This window comes from Argopecten irradians, chromosome 2 (genome assembly GCF_041381155.1).
Source record: "Argopecten irradians isolate NY chromosome 2, Ai_NY, whole genome shotgun sequence".
NCBI lineage: Eukaryota > Metazoa > Mollusca > Bivalvia > Pectinida > Pectinidae > Argopecten > Argopecten irradians.
Window position 1 is genome coordinate 48,062,955 of NC_091135.1, and position 21,446 is coordinate 48,084,400.

Consider the following 21,446-nt stretch of genomic DNA (forward strand, 5'->3'; position numbering starts at 1 on the left):
ATGCAATATTTTTTTTACGAGTTTTGGCATGCATATTATGATTTCATGTAATTTATTCTGTTTAGGAAATCTTCGTAATTTTGGAGGAAATAACGAGAATAATAGTATGCATTTTATTCTATATTGATATTGACAAAATAAGGAGAGTGGTTGGATTGAGTTAAAATGAGTATTGTCGTGGTAGATTTTACACGAGGTTAATCTTCACGCAGGGAAAGAGATATGTTTTTAATGAAATGACCGCAATGATTTTAGACAAAACAAAGAAGTGACACTAAAATGAAGGAATCGAACCCAAATTGAAAAAAAAAAGAAAAAAAAACAAGTAATAAAATCAGTAATGATTTCTGAATTTTGATAACTTATCAATATTATTCCAATTCCAATTAAAATAATTGTAAACAAAAGGAAACGTTTCTTCTATAATTCAGCTACCCCTCCCATTCCTTATATAGTCTTGTCCATTGGAAATTAATTATTATATAGCCTACTAAACTAAGATGCAAACGGTTTTTTTAACTATGATATTTTCGATCCATCTTGTATTAAAATCTACTGTTGCTCTTATTTGATAATCCTGTATAGATCAAATTTCACTTGTTTTTAATCATGTACTATAGTTTATAATATTTAGTAATACATGTATATCATCTTGTTTTTGTATTGCTTATATGAAAAAATGCCTGGACCTCACGTTGTTTTTTGCGTAATTGACTTCAAATATTAACTTCGGTTCTACAAACAAAGAATTTTTAGTTATGTACAGTGATTCCCTCCGTTCGTGCATATATTATATGAGCATCGTGTTGTGTGTGCGTGTCTGTACGTCAGTCCTTTCGTCTGTCAGTCCATCCGTTTGTATGACTTAATGAATTCATATCTGAAAATGTATTTGTGTCGTGTAGTGCCTGTTCGTCCGTTCGATCTGACGTAGTATATTAACGGACAGATGGACGGACACGTATATACCCAAACGCGACTAGACCAGTGGACACAAAGATACCCAGACGAATAATTAACATTGAAAGTTACACACAAATGGACGAACGGACATGTATACATAAGCGCGTGCGCATTGTTGTCTGATCGTCGTATGTTGATATGTCTTGAGCTCGTTCTTACGTTTGTTCACTCGTTCTTTCGTTTGTTCGCCCGTTCTATCGTTTGTTCGCTCGTTCTTTCGTTTGTTCGCTCGTTCTTTCGTTTGTTCGCCCATTCTATCGTTTGTTCGCTCGTTCTTACGTTTGTTCGCTCGTTCTTACGTTTGTTCGCCCGTTCTTTCGTCTGTTCGCTCCAAAATTATGAAGATTTTATAATAGAATAAATTACATGAAATCATAACATGCATGCCGAAATTCGTAAAAAATATTGCATAAATATGTTGCATGTCAATATTTATTTATTGTATGATTCATAGATGCAGTGTATTACAAGAACTAATAAAATAGGGCAATACATTTATATCTGTTTCGTGAGTCTTGATTCCTTTTTATTATTTTCATAGTCCTTTCTAAATCCACGGAAAATGCACGGACTCGAACCCTGGACCTCCGACTTCTACCCGGATACTTTATTAAATCAAGATAAATAAGATGTACATGCTAGCTGCATAACCGACAACCGACAAGTAATATACATGTACTTAGGCCTATGACGTAATCGTGAATGAAGTATTATGACGTCATTGTAATTGTTATCAATTGCATTTTGGGATCGCGCATCTCTAGCCTAGCTACGAGCCATCACACAAGTACGTTAATTGCTGAATATAGAATACACGAAAACCATAGAGATGGGATGTAAATTCACCAAGATAAGGGAACAGCGTTCCCGGGACGACGACGGGAGACTATCGGAAGTAATTAGTCAAAGTTCTAGTTTTACGGAGTCGAAGAAAGACCTTGAGGTCCACACTGCGCCCGTAACAAGAAATATAGTGGAGAAATGCTTACAGTCTATGCACGGCGCAAGCACAGAGGAAGAAGAATTATCGAGCCTTCATATGTTCCCTTCCTCTAACGATGGAGATTCTGATGCAGATAGCATGACAGATGAAAGTGAAATGGACATCTCTCTTTACCAGGAAGAACAAAATCCAGACAACAGAAATTGCACACCATTCAATGATGTTTCATCCTTGTCAGCTATGAGCCGGTATTCTTCCAGCATTTCTTCCAAACTATCCAGCTTCTTCAGAAAAGGAAACCGAAGCAGGCAAAACAGCAAAGTCGGAGGAATGATCATTGGTAAAGGAGATGGAAATAAATATGACTTGTCGTCAGTTGGGTTGTCTTCATCATCACCCACAGGAACGAAGAACACCATCAATGATAGCATCTCATGTGATGGAATTCAAGACCTCGATATAGAAGACGACGGCAGACCATCCTCCTCTTCCGCCAGCGAAGAATCCGTTTTGCCCCCACAAATCAGCTGTCGCGTTGTAGCCAGACCGACTGCCGCAAGAGGAACACGAAAACGCTTTGTCGAACCTGTTCCCGACAAGGAGGAAATTGCGCAGCAAATCGTCGAATTTGAAGCTGAAGTTGAGCAACTAATTGGCGAACATGCTATACCTACAAGAGATTACCGAAACAGACAACTTCGACCAAGGGTAGGGGTGCTACATCATTTTACTGCTCTAAGTATTTATTGATAGAAAATAGTGAAATGTTAAAAAATAAAATTTATAGTATTGCTTTTGACACCATAGCATGCGATAATTAATTAACTGTAGATCTGCCGTTGATTATAATTAAGTAAAAGGACTATTTCTATAAAGTTTATGTAATCATGCTACATTTTGTATGTGTACTTGACCAAGGCTTTAACTACCGGTGATGTCTTTATTATTGTTTTACAATACTGTTTCTAGGGTGCACGTGGGCTTCGTCTGCCATCCTTTAGCCTCCAGTACCAAGATCCAGTATCAAGCAACGGCACCGCGTCGGAATGTGGAAAGAGGTACAGCAAACATTTCGCCGATACTGTGACGCGGCCTCAGTTAACAGTGAGAGGACTGACGACAGCAAATGACTGTCTCACAAGTTGGATGGTCAGTCAGCAGAGAAAGGATTCCGAACGGCTATAGAGAGGAGGTAAGGATGATTCTCGGGCTCGTAAATACCAAACTGTTTTATACATTGTATACAAGTCATAGATATATACGCTAAGATAATTTTATGTACTTTTCGGGTTGTTTATTTGATTCTTACACAACCAGCACACTTCAATAAGTATTACTTGTATCTGATCCACCTATATTCATCCAGCAGAACGCTCTTAGACAGATTCAAGCTGCTGGCAGAAATTTTGCTTTATATGGATTAGGCTTTTTTAAATTTCGTTCTTTTACATTCCATATCCAGGTAGAGTAAAGACACGTTAGACAGGAGGAAATGGAAGTCACACAGAAAGAAGAGAAAGCATTTAGAACAAACGTGATGCGGTAATGTCGCTGTTTCGTCCGTAAGATCATTTACGAGTTGATCTCGAAGTGTCAAGTTGTATATGTCGCTCGTTGACAAAAGAACTTGGATTAAACAAAAGAAATACCTAAAGGACAAAAGTAATTCTACAAGACATCGATCCATTTTTCTTATATGGGAAAAGTGCTATTCCTGTCAGTGGCGCGATCAAATATTTGGCGCTAAGAAAATTCTCCTGGGGTTATCTACACCTTCTATGGCTATAAGAGTTCTCCTGGCGGTATCTACATCCTCTCTGGCTAAGACAGTTCTCCTGGCGGTATTCACGGCCTCTCTGCCTAAGAGAGTTCTCCTGGCGGTATCTACGCCCATTCTGAATAAGAAAGTTCTACTGGCGGTATCTACGCCTTCTCTAACTAAGACAGTTCTCCTGGCGGTATATACGCCCATTCTGAATAAGACAGTTCTCCTGGCGGTATATACGCCCTCTCTAATTAAAAAAGTTCTCATGATGGTATCTACGCCCTCTCTGGCTAAGACAGTTCTCCAGGCGGTATCTTCTCCCTCTATGACTATGAGATCTCTCCTGTCGGTATCTACGCCCTCTATGGCTATGAGAATTCTCCTGGTGGTATCTACGCCCTCTATGGCTAAGACAGTTCTCCTAGCGGTATCTACATCCTCTCTGGCTAAGAAAGTTCTCCTGGTGGTATCTACATCCTCTCTGGCTAAGACAGTTCTCCTGGCGGTATTAACGCCCTCTCTGGCTAAGAGAGTTCTCCTGGCGGTATCTACATCCTCTCTGGCTAAGAAAGTTCTACTGGCGGTATCTACGCCCTCTTTAACTAAGACAGTTCTCCTGGCGGTGTCTATGCCCTCTCTAACTAAGAAAGTTCTCCTGGCGTTATCTACGCCCTCTCTGGCTAAGAAAGTTCTACTGGCGGTATCTTCGTTCTCTCTTACTAAGACAGTTCTCCTGGCGGTATATACGCCCTCTCTAACTAAAAAAAGTTTTCATGGTGGTATCTTCGCCCTCTCTGGCTAAGACAGTTCTCCTGGCGGTATCTTCTCCCTCTATGACTATGAGATCTCTCCTGGCGATATCTACGCCCTCTATGGCTATGAGAATTCTCCTGGTGGTATCTACGCCCTCTATAGCAAAGACAGTTCTCCTAGTGGTATCTACATTATCCCTGGCTAAGAAAGTTCTCCTGGCGGTATCTACGCCCTCTCTAACTAAGAAAGTTCTCCTGGCGGTATTCACGCCCTCTCTGGCTAAGAGTGTTCTCCTGGCGGTATCTACGCCCTCTATGGCTATGAGATCTCGCCTGGTGGTATCTACGCCCTCTATGGCTAAGGTAGTTCTCCTGGCGATATCTACACCTTCTCTGGCGGTATCTACGCCCTCTCTGGATAAGACACTTCTCCTGGCGGTATCTACATCCTCTTTGGCTAAGAGAGTTCTCCTGGCGGTATCTACGCCCTCTCCGGCTAAGACAGTTCTCCTAGTGGTATCTACATTATCCCTGGCTAAAAAAGTTCTCCTGGTTGTATCTACGCCCTCTCTAACTAAGAAAGTTCTCCTGGCGGTATGCACGCCCTCTCTGGCTAAGAGTGTTCTCCTGGCTGTATCTACACCCTCTATGGCTATGAGATCTCGCCTGGCGGTATCTACGCCCTCTATGGCTAAGGTAGTTCTCCTGGCGATATCTACACCTTCTCTGCCGGTATCTACGCCCTCTCTGGCTAAGACACTTCTCCTGGCGGTATCTACATCCTCTTTGGCTAAGAGAGTTCTCCTAGTGGTATCTACGCCCTCTCCGGCTAAGTAAGTTCTCCTGGCGGTATCTACGCCCTCTCCGGCTAAGACAGTTCTCCTGGCGTTCTGGGTATACGCCCTTCTATGGCTAAGAAGTTCTCCCGGCGGTATTCACGCCCTCTCTGGCTAGAGTGTTCTCCTGGCGTATCTACACCCTCTATGGCTATGAGATCTCGCCTGGCGGTATCTACGCCCTCTATGGCTAAGAGAGTTCTCCTGGCGGTATTCTACGCCCTCCTCCGGCTAAGACACAGTTCTCCTGGCGGTATCTACGCCCTCTCTGGCTAAGACACTTCTCCTGGCGGTATCTACATCCTCTTCTGCCTCTATGGCTAAGAGAGTTCTCCTAGTGGTATCTACGCCCTCTCCTGGCTGTAAGAATTCTCCTGGCGGTATCTACGCCCTCTCCGGCTAAGTAAGTTCTCCTGGCGGTATCTACGCCCTCTCCGGCTAAGACAGTTCTCCTGGCGTTATATACGCCCTCTATGGCTAAGAGAGTTCTCCTGGCGGTATCTATACCCTCTATGGCTAAGACAGTTCTCCTAGCGGTATCTACATCCTCTCTGGCGGAGGCAGTTCTCCTAGCGGTATCTACATCTTCTCTGGCAAAGAGAGTTCTCCTGGCGATATCTACATCCTCTCCGGCTAAGACAGTTCTCCTGGCGGTATCTACGCCCTCTATGGCTAAGACAGTTCCCTTGCGGTACTATCTACGCCTTCTCCGGCTAAGACAGTTCTCCTGGCGGTATCTATACCCTCTCCCTCTCTGGCTAAGACGCTTCTCCTGGCAGTATCTACATCCTCTCAGGCTAAGAGTGGTCTCCTGGCAGTATCTACACCCTCTATGGCTAAGACAGTTCTCCTGGCGGTATCTACGCCCTCTCTGGCTTAGACAGGTCTCTTGTCGGTATCTGCACCCTCTCTGGCTAGGACAGGTCTCTTGTCGGTATCTGCACCCTCTATGGTTAAGACAGTTCTCCTGGCGGTGTCTACGCCCTCTCTGGCTAAGACAGTTCTCCTGGCGGTATCTGCACCCTCTATGGTTAAGACAGTTCTCCTGGCGGTGTCTACGCCCTCTCTGGCTAAGACAGTTCTCCTGGCGGTATCTACGCCCTCTCCGGCTAAGACAGTTCTCCTGGCGGTATCTACGCCCATTATGGCTAAGACAGTTCTTCTGACAGTATCTTCACCCTCTCTGGCTAAGACAGTTCTCCTGGCGGTATCTACGCCCATTATGGCTAAGACAGTTCTCCTTGCGGTATCTACGCCGATTATGGCTAAGACAGTTCTCCTGGCGGTATCTACACCCTCTATTGCTAAAACACTTCTCCTGGTGGTATCTACGCCCTCTATGGCTAAGACAGTTCACCTGGCGGTATCTACATCCTCTATGGCTAAGACACATCTCCTGGCGGTATCTACGCCCTCTATGGCTAAGACAGTTCTCCTGGCGGTATCTACATCCTCTATGGCTAAGACACTTCTCCTGGCGGTATCTACGCCCTCTATGGCTAAGACACTTCTCCTGGCGGTATCTACGCCCTCTATAGCTAAGACACTACTCTTGGCGGTATCTACGCCCTCTATGGCTAAGACACTACTCCTGGCGGTATCTACGCCCTCTATGGCTAAGACAGTTCACCTGGCGGTCCACGCCCCCTATTGCTAAGACAGTTCTCCTGGCGGTATCTACATCCTCTTTGGCTGAGACAGTTCACCTGGCGGTATCTACGCATTCTCTGGCAAAAACAGTTCTCCTTGCGGTATATACACCCTCTATGGCTAAGAGAGTTCTCCTGGCGGTATCTACACCCTCTATGGCTAAGACAGCTCTCCCGTGAGCGTTCATTGCAAAAAGGATAAAATATTCCTAAAATTGATCAATATGAATATTCTAAATAAAATGCTTGAAATGGATTGAAGTGTTGCATTTATCATTGTATATCTGGTTATTCGATAGGACTTTTCATCTACTGCTATTGTTTAGTCGGTTTTCCATGATAACATACCGGAAGACAGTGCCATACAGTTTTTCCCGTCAAATCATAGGCTGTTCCATCGACTGATATTTTTCTCTATGCATACGTATAAGTTTTATTTTCATGCGTTATTTTTTTAAATCTTTTTTTTTTTCTTTTTTAAAACGATATTGACTACTTAAAATGTAAATTAAGTATTTGTTGGCATATTTTTGACATGAATTGGTATGTAACATACATAGGGTGTTCTAGCATATCTATCACGGTGCGCTATTGCACCTCTGGATATGCTGTAATACCCAATGTATGTTACACACCAATGCATGTCAAAAATATGACAACCAATGCTTAAGTGAAAGTGGTAGTTTCGCGTTTCATCATGGATAGATACGTTTGTCCATTGAATTGTTGATGTAAAATATATTTTATTCCATGTGCAATGCAAGACATATTACCATGAATGAGGAAACAAGTACGTTAAATTGTTACATTGTATTGCATCCTGCCTAAATACAGAGGAAAATTTGTTGAAATTGAAATACAGAAGAGAGTAGTATTTTAGTAAGCATCGTCTCAACCCCGAGTTTCCCCTTTTATAACTCATGTCATATATATTGTCTTCAGTCAGTTTTCTCTTAAGTTTGTTTTTGGAAATTGGGGCCTGGAAACTCAAACTGACCAATCGAAGGCCTGCAGTAAGTTCATGTGATGATTTATGAGAATGACGCTCAACTGTAAAGTCATACAATGTACCGTTATTCGATTCTTTTGAATTACATTAAATGACCCATACAGATCCTTCCATTTTCCTATGACATATTTCATGTAGAGATCGTACCCCTGACAATCGAGGATTGCGCGGGCTTTGTGACTTATACATTGTACATGCCTCTCATAATTGTGACGTCATTGCGATAAACAATGTCATCACTCTGGAACGTCTCGTTTTATATGTACCATTTGCACGAAGACAAACAAATTGAAGGTAATCTTTTCAGATTATACGCCATTTATAATCATGGACTTTCGAAAACTCTTGATTTTATTATACAGATTCCCGCCTCCGTTACTTCCCTTACGAAAGTTTGACGGAGAGTAGAGAACTAAGGGAAGGAAACCAGTCTAACACGATATAGCTTACTTCTCACCCATACTACCTAAGTAAAATGATCCCTTTCCATGGAAATGGTTTTAGCTTACTTCTCACCCACTCTACATGTCATTGGTTGATATCCTTCGGAGTGTACTAACTTGGTCGTCATATGGTAGATTCATAATACATCCCATCCACATAAACATTACATTGCTAATACTTTACTCGATCAAAAGTGTTGTTATTTTGTATCCTCGAAATAACTTACTTCGCAATAAAAGTGTACCATGGCATCCAGCCATAAGTCTATTGGGAAAAAAAATCTTACGTATAGATAAATAATACTGAACCTAGTAGATTTGTAATTAAACCAGTAAACCTTTAGTGGATAATTACTTCGTCGATGTAATTATGTTTGATAGAGCTTAGATACGACTTAGTTTCAGAAACAAAAAAGAGGGAAAGCAGATTATTATTTCATGACTGTCGGAAGGTGACTTTATTTTGGATAATGTGTTTCCTATACGACATTTTTCCTTCCTTATAACTCCTCTTATATAGCATCACGTTCCTTCCGTCTGATATTAATCCCGTACTGAAGGCTATGATTTTTGTTCTCCGGACGAGACAGTTGTCAGTATAGTGCGACCAGGTGGAGTGTGTTCGGTATATTTGCCGTTATGCTTCGGAAAGGGGCAAATATCCGCTTTTTAAAGCAACAATACCGATGTTCGACATCGACAAAATGATGCAAATTTTTGTTTGTAATTAACTATCCCGTCACATAGACAATTAAAGTGGCGAAGTGAAATAAAACTTTACAACATATTACAACTGTATACCTCCTGAAATATCCATTGGATAAAATTTAAGGGTAGTTTGTCTTTTGAGAAGTTCATTTATGACAAACCGCGTTTTTGAACAGTCTCCACTTCCTAGATCAACTAATGTCAGGTCATAGGGCACATCCTGAACGATGTCCTGCAAAATTGAAACAATAACTTCGAAAACATCGAAATCCTACTACTCCTTAAAACTTGTATGGATTACAACCAAACGTTGTGTGGGAGAGGAAATCAAATTTCATATAAATGAGGTTGATCCGAGTGTACTCTCATGATAAACCGCTTCGCGTTATCTTTGGAATACACTCTGATTGTTGTATTATAGCTTCAATTTTATCTTTCAAAAATACAAGTGAATAAAGTATCGAAAAGGGAAGATGTCAGAAAGCCACTGTAAGATACCGAACGATCGCTTATATTTTATGATAGAAAAGTGTATACATCAGGTAATTGAGAAGTAATTACGGATATGTTTAAGATACGTGTACCTGTACGTTGTGCTATAGAAATGATAGTTGGCTTCTTGTTAAATAGTAATTCCTATTGAGCTCTCCGCTTTCCTGCTGAAGTTTCGATCCAATACCATCGTAGTTGTACCAACATGGAGTGTACTTAGGACTTGACTCTAGTCCAGCAATTAACTTCCTTCTTAGTTCCTGTGTCATTTTGCTTAAAAAAAAAGAAAAATCTCTAGAACATATAGTTAAAGTATAAAGAGTTGATCTATTTTGAAGTACATCGAATTCAAATTAGAGAAATGTCCTAATGAATGCCAAGGAACCACTCCGCTCTGAAAAGTTAACAGGACCTATTTGCGATTCAATTCCAAAGTATGAGTCTTTAATTAAAATATTAAGAATGTAGTTTTATGGAAAGGGTGACAACTTATGATATGTTATGCAGACGCTTGAATTATGACGGATGCCTCAAGCTTTTCAAGTATTTGAATGAACTTGACTTGATTTTATAACATTATCTGAACAATAAATTAGTTTTAAAATAACATTAATAAACCAATCAAATTTATATCACTATTTTATTTTAAATATGTATTGTTTAAAGATTGTTATCTATTTTGAGATTTAAGATATTCGATATCTAGGTTATATTTTAGCAGTCTGAAACTGAAGACCTTTATAGGCAATGTCTACTGTCTATTCTCTTTGATATATTTGTCTGAAATCTAAATTATTACAGGAACACCAATAACTAATCTATGAAATAAAGGGAGATGACCATTATGATAGCATCATATTGCATTATTTTTTCGGTTACTATTTTCATTCGTTTAGGTTATTCAAAAACATCATTTTTACCTCATTACCACCTTAAATTATCATAAAAAAATTAGCTTTGAATAGCACGGTTTCTTGAAAAGGCATTTATATATTTATATATATTACATTTGTTAAACAATACATATGACGTGTAACAGTTTTGTTTTAAATTCATAAGTATCGTATTTCTCATACTCATGAATCAAGAAGGTCTTTTAATATGTTATTCACCACCGAAAGTTATTAACATTTTGATTTCAGGTTTTAATTAACAAGTACCAATTAGAGCTAAAATTCACTATTTTCCAATCAGTTTTCAGTTTTTCATTAATAAACCATTCACGTTTAAAAGATTTGTTTTTCATTTTATCATAACTAAACTTATTCATTTACCGACAGTGTCAATTTTCCCCGAGGAAAAAATTGGTGTCAATAAACAGAACTCCCATTCATATTTATATGTATTATCATACCAAGTCTAGGCTGCATTTATTTACTCATGGTTGCAGCTCATGATTATCATTAGCGTAATGAGATTCTCTGTGGCAAGATGTAAATATTCAAGATTAACATGTAGTTCATCACTTACTGAGAACATCAATGACTCCATTGAAGAAGTAAGGTTAGTGGGAAAATGACTTAAAGTTATGTGCCATATTTGGGCGAAATAATGTATTGAAAAAACACACGTTTTCATGAATGAAGTTGTGTAAATCATTCATAGTAATAATACAGAAATTATGGACTGATATAACAGTCTAAAGATGTGATATGAGATCATTTAACCGCGTATTCATTTTACTGCATAGTAGATATAACATTAATGATTTTGGCAATACTGGCAACATTCATTTTGATCTCTTATTTGAAATACAAACTTGAAAACCTGCGCATTGAAATGTTGTAATTGTCAACATGAAAATTGCGGTACATGTAGCTTTAAACATACTCATAAATATTTCAAATCTGATGAAAGTTTAGAGTCCAATATTATGGTTACAATTTCAAAAGTTTGAAAAAAAAATCTATCGATAAATAATTTTCAGTAGTTTAGCCAATTACATATAAAATGCAATAAATTTCGAACCTACCTTAATATTCTCTTGTGTGCAGAGACGAATGTAGCAATAGTTTGTCTCGAGAACTTGATACGCAATCATGTAAGTATTACGTATACCTTTATTTAATATGTATTAATGCAGTTCCATGTGATGTGGTTGTTTACACGAAACGTGATTCACGATTTTATTTCAGCAATTCAACCAATGAAAACTTGACGCAGCTGTTTATGTCTGACATAACGTAAGTTAAGCTAACAGTATGTTTAGTGTTTTAGACCAATAATCCTCAGTCTACTTTGCTGTCTACTCAATCTACGAGTTTTTCAAGTTGGCCGGTATGTCATCCATCATACAACAAGAGTTCTAAATGAGTGTTGATGTCGACAGATTGCTAATATTTCAAGTGAACAGTTGGGCAATGAAGAGACTAAAGTCGGTTAAAATGGTATGTATGCATCCAGTATAATTTCTTATGAAATAGAAAAATAAAATCTCTCGTCAAAATCGCTCTGCATGCGAAGAAATTAATATATATTATAATAATACTAAAACGTCCTCCCGGCTGGCTATGTCCGTGGTTACATTTCAACGCAGCCTCGTTTAAAAAAGTTAGGCGAATTTATTTTCAGAACGTCGATTTGATATGTGAGAACTTTTGGAAAGCCAATGACTCAGTTGCCAGGTACTGACCGCTGGCTGGTAGTTTTTCTGTGGGTACGTTGATTTCCTCCATCATCAAACCTGGCATGTCCTTAAATTACTATGGCCGTCAATAGGACATAAAACCAAAACGTTGCAATGGTAATCTGACTTGTCAAAATTCTGATAATGCTAACAATATGACAATTGGTAGAACTGGTTTATGAGGGATACCAAACACAATGTAATACATAGAAATATTTGGAATGAAGATATCTTAGGGTCAGCTATTCAGGTCATCCGATTTGTTTGTTGGCTCTCTGAGTTCAAAGGTCGAGGGGTGAACGTTTAGTCCAATTATTTAAATATTAGATTAGACATTATGTTGTTCGACTGTTATACCAGCAAATTATGGTTTGTGAATTTCAGTTATGTAAAGAAATAAAAAAAATTGAAAAAGTAGGTCACAGTGACCTAGTTATATTTTAGCATTATAGACTTTTGATGAAAACTTTCATTTTACAATGATTTAATAGTTTGAGATTGTATGTAGCACTACAAAGCCGTATGGAGCGTGAATTGACCTGCTTAAGATGATTACACCCTAAGGTCACTGGGTGATAGGAATAAATTATTTAAGTTTGATTTATGCAACACCTAAACTGCAAATAGGATGTTCAAATTGTACATGTTGCCCCATTGTACATATTGTAAAAAGTCGACTAAATTTGGGACACTTTTGTAAAAAGACACTTTGAATATAAAGGCGAGTTTTGTTGGTCTCTTTGTTGGCCTTCATAGACTGGTTTGTACATGTATACACATTCATCTATATTATTATTTCCTCATTATAACACTTTTCTTTTTTGATAAGAATATCTTATATAATAATTATCGTATATTATAGTGCGTAATATTGAACAATAGTTTTATTCGTAACTAATAGTCGATGTTATTTAATTCTTGTATAAGAATATTAATTGGTATGTATTAAAGGAAGTCATTTCAAAAGGAAAGTGTGATACTAAAAGTTTTTCTTTTCATATCACAGCTGAAATCTTTTGATTTATTAAGTGGAAATTGTCATAATTTGAAAATATTTCTTGTTTTTTTTTCTCTCTGCTCAGATATTGGCTCATTACACCTGTATCTAATCTCATTCATATAGTCTCAGGCGTATACAAAGCAAGTATTATATTTACCGTTTGACTTTTGTATACTTCTACTCTCATCTCGTCTCAACCGCTATCTCACTTTTACCACCATCTCGTCTCATCTACCGTTTCACCTCAACCACCTTCTCTCCTTTACAACTATATCCTATCAACAACTACGATCTCATCTAGACCACTATTTTTTTACGTATAAAAGCTATACATTAAGCTTTTATAACTTCATTCTATGCGCGAAGTGCGCAGAGCCACAAGGTTTATCATCATTGCACAATATTTTGTTCATTTATTCTGTTAATCACGTTTTTAATTATTTTGTTCTTCATGTAAGTACATTGACATGTTCTTTAATAATTTCATACCTCTGTATCTTTGGAATAATAACTTTCTATCGAGATATAATTTGAATATGAAAACAACAGCATATGGTGATTTTATTTCTACCTGGGTATATGTTATACGTTTATGCTATATTTCAATACCGGATAATTGTTCGACAATTCCACGACTTTACTTAAAATATATAAGTACATACAGGTACATTTGGTTTATTTATTATTTATTATTTCACGTGTGCAATTTTCGCGACCCCGTAAATGTCTTGCGAAATCGCGAAAAGGACAACTTCGCCCACATTAGGTCAATTACAGGTGATTTTTTTGTCATTGTTATTTGTAAGTGAGTTTGTTACGTAAGCTTAACAGCCCTGCAGGTAGAGTGTTATAATTGTACCTGCTGCCCCTATTGCATGATCCTAAAAGGCGACTAAATTTAGGATCTTATCTTTTCTTTCTTCCTAACTTACTTTCTTCTTCCTAACGTCTCCCTTGAAACCACTCCACTTTTGGCCTTCAGTTGAACGTTCGCCCCTGTGAGGAAGGCTCTGGGTTCTGTCCCCTGGCCGAGACACACCAAAGTCTATAAAAGTGGTAGTTACTGCTCCTGCTTAGCGCTCAGCATACATGGAGTAGGACGACTGGAGTAGGTTGTCAGTATAATGTGACCGTGTGGGATGTGTTGTTTGGTGTCTTCGGCGGCATGCTTCAGTGATATAGCACTATAAAAAGGGAAACAGTTTCACTATACAAGAAGACACAACACGAACATACCGCAGTCTCCTAAAACACACACCTCGCACTACAGACATGCAACACACCGCATACATGGGAGGCCGTCGTTATATTACCCTGGCTGTTAATGGAACGATAATTAATCAATCAAACAAGCAAACAAACGTAAGCTTAACGCCATATCAACAGCTTTGGTATTCTAAGAAATGCCTACTTCTCTGTATGCAACGTGTTGCGTGTGTGAATATCTGTAATGTTTAAGGAGGCGGCAGTCTATTCGTGTTGTGGGCCCTCGTGTAAGTGTAATTCTTTAGTTTTGTATAATGCTATCTGACTGCAAAATGTCGTCAAAAACACCGAACAGCACTCTCAACCTGATTCCGATATACTGATAACTGACGTTTTCCCTTTATGAAGAGCCCTACTGGGACCCAACCAGTAGTCGTGACGGAACAGTAGTCGTGATTGTGTGCATATTCTACTGTGCATCCAGATTTCCGAATGTTTGGAGCTGTTGATGAATACTTTATGGTATTGTTGTTTTGTTTATGTGGAAATAATGTGTTTCGTGAGATGCAAACAATTTAATTTTACCTAAATCACGACTACTGTTCCGTCACGACTACTGGTTGAGTCCTAGTAAGCAAAACACTTCTACCATTTTTATCGACTATGTAGTGTCTCGGAAGGTGGCAGAACCCAGATGCTTCCCCAAAGAAGCGAACTTTAGGTCAAAAGTGAGATGAAGTCAAAGATGAATTTTTTTTTTATTTTTTCATTTTACGCCCTACTTGCAGGATTCATTTGTAACCATGCACATTGCATATAACTGTAACCTTGAAGCAATGAACTTCTCTATTACATCAATGTGTACTTAAATCTACTTCCTTTTAACGGTATCAAACCTCCAACAATCTTACCCAGTTAAGTGTGATCAATAGAGCGAGACGCGCAGCTATGTTAAGGGTCAGATTCATGGCGAGAGCTGCCCACACCATATGCATGAGGATACGAGATTTAACAGTAATTAAAACAGGTATTAACCCTATAAATGATCATTAAACACGCAATCAATAACACCTATTTTTATGTTTGTTAGTGTGCTGTCGTTCGTTTTTACAGCTAGTTTGCTTGTGTTATTTGATCACTATTACAAAATGAAATTGGAATATATCAGTAATAAATCCTGTTTAAGCAAGTCTTATATGTGAAACTCGTATGGTAAAACCGTGACGTCAGCTCTCAGCGTTATATCCTATTTCTGGGAAGGTAAATCAGTTAACTTCCTGGTCGTTAGAGGAAAAGTTTTCTACAAAATGGGACTCTACTTATCTTTGATTGTCTTCTGCTTCCAATGGACTCTCTGTTATTCGGGTAGGCTGATGTTTGTACAGAATGTAGTTTGGTATGGTTTTGTTATGATATCACGATACGAAACCGTTCGAAAATATTAGATTTTTCACCATAGTAATTTTGTTTTCGGAAACGTGGGTAAGAATTATGATGTTACAGAAAGGCTTCATATATCTAATGACCAGTATACTTGTTTGACAATGTTGATCTAAATTTTGTCTTTCCAAGGCAGAAACACATGTAACCATTTTTATACACGAATTTAAATAGTGTGGTATTTTTTTCGTGTTAAAAATAATCGGCCTGGTGTTGGTTGATAGGTCTTCTTTGTTTATGATGATAATTTATTCCAAGGGAACATTATTCACGCCATATACATAGGGATTGGATTGCGCTTTTATGTTAACCATGCTTGTATGGAGCAATTCCTCTAAGAATATATTCAATATGGGGCGCGGAATATATTCTTAGAGGAATTGCTCCATACAAGCATGGTTAACATAAAAACGAAATCCAATCCCTATATTTACACTCAATCGACTTTTTTTTATTTGTATATTATGCAATAAAATTGTCATTTGAATGTGACGTAATTATTCAATAAAAGTCGGTCAAAAGTGGGAGGAGCTTACTCAATTGAACAGCGAATGATGACTCTTCACGTAAGGTAGATTATTCATCCGCGACGACAAAAAGTTCAATATTTTATTGGAAAATAAACATGACAAACAAAGTAAATTTCAGAGAAAAACTTATTTCATCATATCAGAATTTTAAAGATATATTCAATTTTGCTAAGAGTTAATATATAGCGTAATAACATAAAGAATTTGTACTCGGCCACATCTGTGAACTCGGTGACCGTTTTGTGCAGCGAGGCGAAGCTGACGCACGCTTACACACTGGAGTTTGCCGAAGTTGTCAATACACGGGTGTTCAAGTAGCTCAACGTGTTTGAGATTGTCGTATGACTTGACGATATTGCATCATTGGGAGCCATGTGATTGTATAATCTACGCTTAGATACATCGACATCTACAGACGGAACAATTTCACTTGTGTTCGATGGGTACAATGTATTTGTGGTGACGCGTAACTATCAACACGTGGATTACTAGCGGTGCATGTTTTATAATACACATGATTACATTCTCAAAGAACAAAGACAAGATGATATGTTTATAACTGACCTCTGTCAGAGGGTGTCACGCCCGTCCACTCCAAAGACTCGATCGTAGGACGAACACAGACATAGAGGTAATGTTTACATTTGACAGCACTGCACGTCGCCCCGGTCGGGATATTTTCCTGTTTCTTTATAAAATTGTTAATTTTAAAAATGTTGGTATCATATATAAATATAAAACATATGTCTTGTTTACATTTTTCCAAAATTCTATGAAAAACAACAATATGCACGTAATGTTGTGTCAAAATGTAAACAAAGCCATGCGTTTCTTTAAAAAAAAAGGAGTCCCTTTAAGCTGAATAGAACATTTTCATACGCAAGTTCAAAGTTCAATGTTACCAAGCAGTTATGGTAAACAAAATCGGCTTGTACTTGCGTATAGTGAACAAGCCTAGCAAGTGTAAATATACGACGTTATCTGAAAACGAAATAAAACCAAACGGAAATCCAATGTACTATTATATGCCCAAATATACTGTAAACCAACGTTCTTTCGTGGCTACTAAATTTCGCGATTTCCGTTTCGTAATATTTTTGCGGAGATTAAATTTCGCGTTTTATAAAAATTGAAGTGGGATATCTTTGAATTTAATTGTGCAAGGACTGTCTAAGATATTATTTCGTGGAGATAAACTATACCTTGATCGCGAAATTCGCGAAAATAAATCGCACGCAAAAGAAAGTTGGTTTACAGAACATTATTTCTACCGTTCTATCGTTTTGAAATGCAAATCTTTAGTAAAATGAAATATTCTTGAATATTATGGGAAATACTGTTTTACTGTTTCAGGTATAGTCACGGATTGCTGCAGTGTGTATAGAAATCAAGTCAACTGTCCGAGGTGTCGCCTGGAATCTATACCACAGAACATCGGAAAGAACACAACGTCTCTGAGCCTGACTTACAACAATATCAAAGCCCTGAAAAATGGTTCGTTCGTACATACACCACATTTAGAACATATCGTTCTCTCGTATAACGCCATATCAATCATTTCTAGAGGCACATTTCATCACCTTAGGAACTTGACGTACCTCGATCTGGCCCACAATCAGTTGAATATGTTATCCTTTGGAGCATCAGCGTTCAATCGCTTCAATAATATCCAGACCCTAATAATGTCCAACAATAACTTTCATTTAAGTAAATCTTACCCAGAATCAATATGGCTTTCTCTATCCCAAATCAAGGTGCTTCATATGGATATTTTCGATAATCTGACATTTGAAGGAAGTTTTCTTAATTTAACAAAAATAGAAACGTTGACCTTAAACCAAAGAGGAGATATGTTGATAAGAAACACGACATTTCATGAACTGGAAATTATGAACATTTCTAAACTAAAGCTTTTAGTTATAACTAAGCAGATAGAGACAAATGCTCTGTACCCATTCAAAAAATTGTCATCGTTGTATTTGTCTTCACGCCGACACATAGACGTTCACAACATATTGCCTGTTCTTTATGGATTACGCGGAAGAAAGATAGAGACGATCGAACTTCGCGACAACTATGTTCGCAGTGGCGACACGGTCCATTTACAGGCATCACACGTACGGTTCCTGAGTACAATTTGCGTCAAGAATCTTTACTTGTCTAACAATGCTATCGGTAGTATCAGTATGTCGGCAGTATTGTCATGGACGAGTCGTGGTTGTGTAGAATATTTAGATGTGTCAAGAAACTCTTTCCAATCACCGCGAGTGTTTTTCATTCTGAACTTGTTTCCATCAATACGATATTTCGATTGTTCATACAAGACATCAACATTCATGAGAAAGCGTAAAGTTACTCATAATAAAAGCGTGTTTCTTCCAACCAGTCTGATTTATCTGAATGTGTCATATTTTCCTTTGTTTAAAGATAACGGATTAATCAGTGTTAGAGGCAATAACCTCAAGGTTCTAGACATTAGTAACCAACTGAGTTCATTTTCCTGTAGTGGTCATCGGCTCGGCAATTTCAGTCGACTGGAAGAATTCGTTATGTCCGAGATTGACTGTTCAATGCCACATCCCACCATGTTCATAGAGATGCAGAATTTAACAAAATTAACAGCTAGAAGCTGTCTACTAAATAATAATGGAATGTTTTATTCTCAAAATCTTTTCAAAAGTTTGCGCCATCTTGCTTACGTGGATCTTTCGTCAAACCAAATAGCTCATCTTAACGCAAGTATATTTGAAGACCAGGCAGATTCCATGAAAACCTTGATTTTCGCCAATAATTTGATTGATAACCTTCCAGTTCAAACGCTGGAAATTTTTAAATCATTAGAACTGTTCGATTTAAGAAATAATTTTATTTCCTCTTTGTCTTATTCTGAATATTCTGTTCTGGAAACATATCGATCAGTGTCGAACAGAATAAAAATAAAACTTGCGGGAAATCCTTTATCCTGTGACTGTAGCAATCTGGATTTCCTGACCTGGGTTGACACTACTAGTGTTATTGACGACAAAGACGACCTTGTGTGTATTCAGAACAATATAAAAGTGGTCACGTTTCTGGAAACTCTTCGCGATTTTAGAGTCGAATGTGCATCTCCGGTGTGGCTGATTGTTTCCATCAGCCTCGCTTTGGGTTTTTGCGTGTCTGGAATTCTGCTCCGATTCGCATGGCGACACAGCGTTGGTTTACGTATCTGGTGCCGACAGCCAGTAGAACAAGATACATTTACATACGACGTCTTCATTTCATACTGCAGTAAAGATTGTGGTTGGATACGGAAGACCTTTACTACATGGTTAGATCGACACGGCATTAGATACAGTGCCGAGGATAAAACATTCGATACAGGGCGTGACATTTACGATAACATCATGGATGCCATTGATGATTCGTATCAAAGTGTATGCCATTGATGATTCGTTTTTTTTTTTTTTCCCTTCGTATCAAAGTGTATTCGTCGTAAGTTGTAATTTTCTTGAAAATGAATGGCAAACACTTGCTATGAAAGTAGCGAGTAGATACTCGTTTCGAGAAGGGAGACAGCATATGAATATCTTAATCCTATTAGACGATACTCAGCAGAGCGAGTTTCCAAAAATCGTAAGAGACAACTGGAATAGTATGCGTCCTTTGAAATGGCCAAGTGAGTATAACTCCGACAAAACACGTATCAGCACAGAAAGGAAATTATTCTGGGAAAAGTTACTGAAACGCATCCGCAAAGGAAATAAGCAGTTAGCTATGTCTCTTAATTCAGAGTCAACTGTATAGACGTTACCATATCAGACCACCCTGTTGTGTTTGGTGTGCGTATATGATACGTTGGTATTGTAAACAATATCCATGGAAACCAATTATCTTATATCTTGCATATCTTTTAAAGATAATTATGTTCTTATTTTCATACAAATTCATAAATCGTCGTTTATGTAGAGTAGTGTGATATTTTGAGCTCGCAAAATTTAATTTCCTTGTATTATCGTACAATTTAAAATTTTGTTAATATGTCTACACACTGAAAATGTTATAAATATACTGCTCAAATTATCTGTATTTCTAACACTTTAACATATTTGGTCAACGCCATTTTGGTTAGCGTATATATATATAGAAATAATGCGCCGCGATTGTTTTCGTGCTGTTTATCTTTTTATTTATAACTAGAAGATGTTATATTATGTGAAGATAAGATTGATTGAAAAAAACAACACCTTTTGATGTTGTTTTTCTATATACAAACGTAGGTTGAAATATATCTGAGTGAAGATAACGTAACTACCTGTAGTTGTTACAAAAATTGAAATACAAAAACATGTATTATTTAGTAATATATAGACTTTCAAATTCAATTTAATTATGTCACACTGTATATTACCAATTTTGTATTTATTCTTTGTGAGCATGCGCATTTATATTACATAACACATGTATGTACATTAAATCTAATATTTCCTGGTATATGATACTCCTTCCACCATTGAATAAAGCATAATGCCTGTCATAGTGCTTCATTGCATTGGTGAAAGACAACTCAACGGATCTTATCTCTTCTGCACTTCCTAAAACACATGTCTTCGTAATGTCTCCCTTGGCATCGCCTCAATTCTGGCCTGGAGGCCTGCCCTAAGAGGAAGGCTCTGGATTTTTCCATGGCTAGAGTCATAATACCACTAACAAAACCACTTAGAGAGTATGGTTGGTTGACTTGTTTCATTTACGTCATATTAACAGTCAGAGCCATTTGAGATCGGCCTCACCTGTATGTGTGAATATTTTAGGAGACGGTGGAATATCTGTGTCGTATATCTTTGCAAAAGTGGAAACCCTTGCCATTTATAGTGATATATCTCTGCAGCATATATACAAATGTACCACTTGTAAAAGACTTCGGACAGCACACCCACTCGGTCACAGTATACTGACAACGAGCAAACCAGTTGTCACACGCCCTTTATGCTGACTGTTAAGCAAAACAGAAACTTCTATAGACAATAGTGTATCTCGGCCAGGGTACAGAACCCAGAGACTTCCTCATAGGGGTGAGCGCTCAACTCGAGGCCAAATCTGAG

General features: G+C 38.0%; 5 protein-coding genes across 5 annotated transcripts; all 5 read left to right on the forward strand.

Annotated features, from left to right (window-relative positions):
- The first annotated feature begins 1,733 nt into the window (after positions 1-1,733).
- Positions 1,734-3,507, forward strand: LOC138317003 (uncharacterized). Its single transcript, XM_069258637.1, has 3 exons — positions 1,734-2,614; positions 2,876-3,098; positions 3,369-3,507. Exons 1-2 carry the CDS (start codon positions 1,793-1,795, stop codon positions 3,089-3,091), a joined length of 1,038 nt encoding a protein of 345 aa, XP_069114738.1. The 5' UTR covers positions 1,734-1,792; the 3' UTR covers positions 3,092-3,098; positions 3,369-3,507.
- A 177-nt stretch (positions 3,508-3,684) lies between these two features.
- On the forward strand, positions 3,685-4,473 carry LOC138316672 (uncharacterized). The gene has a single exon (XM_069258340.1). It carries the CDS (start codon positions 3,685-3,687, stop codon positions 4,471-4,473), a length of 789 nt encoding a protein of 262 aa, XP_069114441.1.
- Positions 4,474-4,510: 37 nt separating this feature from the next.
- LOC138316673 (uncharacterized) lies at positions 4,511-5,260 on the forward strand. Its single transcript, XM_069258341.1, has one exon. The coding sequence runs from the start codon at positions 4,511-4,513 to the stop codon at positions 5,258-5,260; it is 750 nt and encodes a 249-aa protein (XP_069114442.1).
- A 948-nt stretch (positions 5,261-6,208) lies between these two features.
- Positions 6,209-6,916, forward strand: LOC138316674 (uncharacterized). Its single transcript, XM_069258342.1, has one exon. The coding sequence runs from the start codon at positions 6,209-6,211 to the stop codon at positions 6,914-6,916; it is 708 nt and encodes a 235-aa protein (XP_069114443.1).
- An 8,737-nt stretch (positions 6,917-15,653) lies between these two features.
- Positions 15,654-19,790, forward strand: LOC138316675 (toll-like receptor 8). The gene is made up of 3 exons (XM_069258343.1): positions 15,654-15,757; positions 17,716-17,856; positions 18,790-19,790. The coding sequence occupies exons 1-3, from the start codon at positions 15,700-15,702 to the stop codon at positions 19,788-19,790; spliced, it is 1,200 nt and encodes a 399-aa protein (XP_069114444.1). The 5' UTR covers positions 15,654-15,699.
- The last annotated feature ends 1,656 nt before the right edge of the window (positions 19,791-21,446 follow it).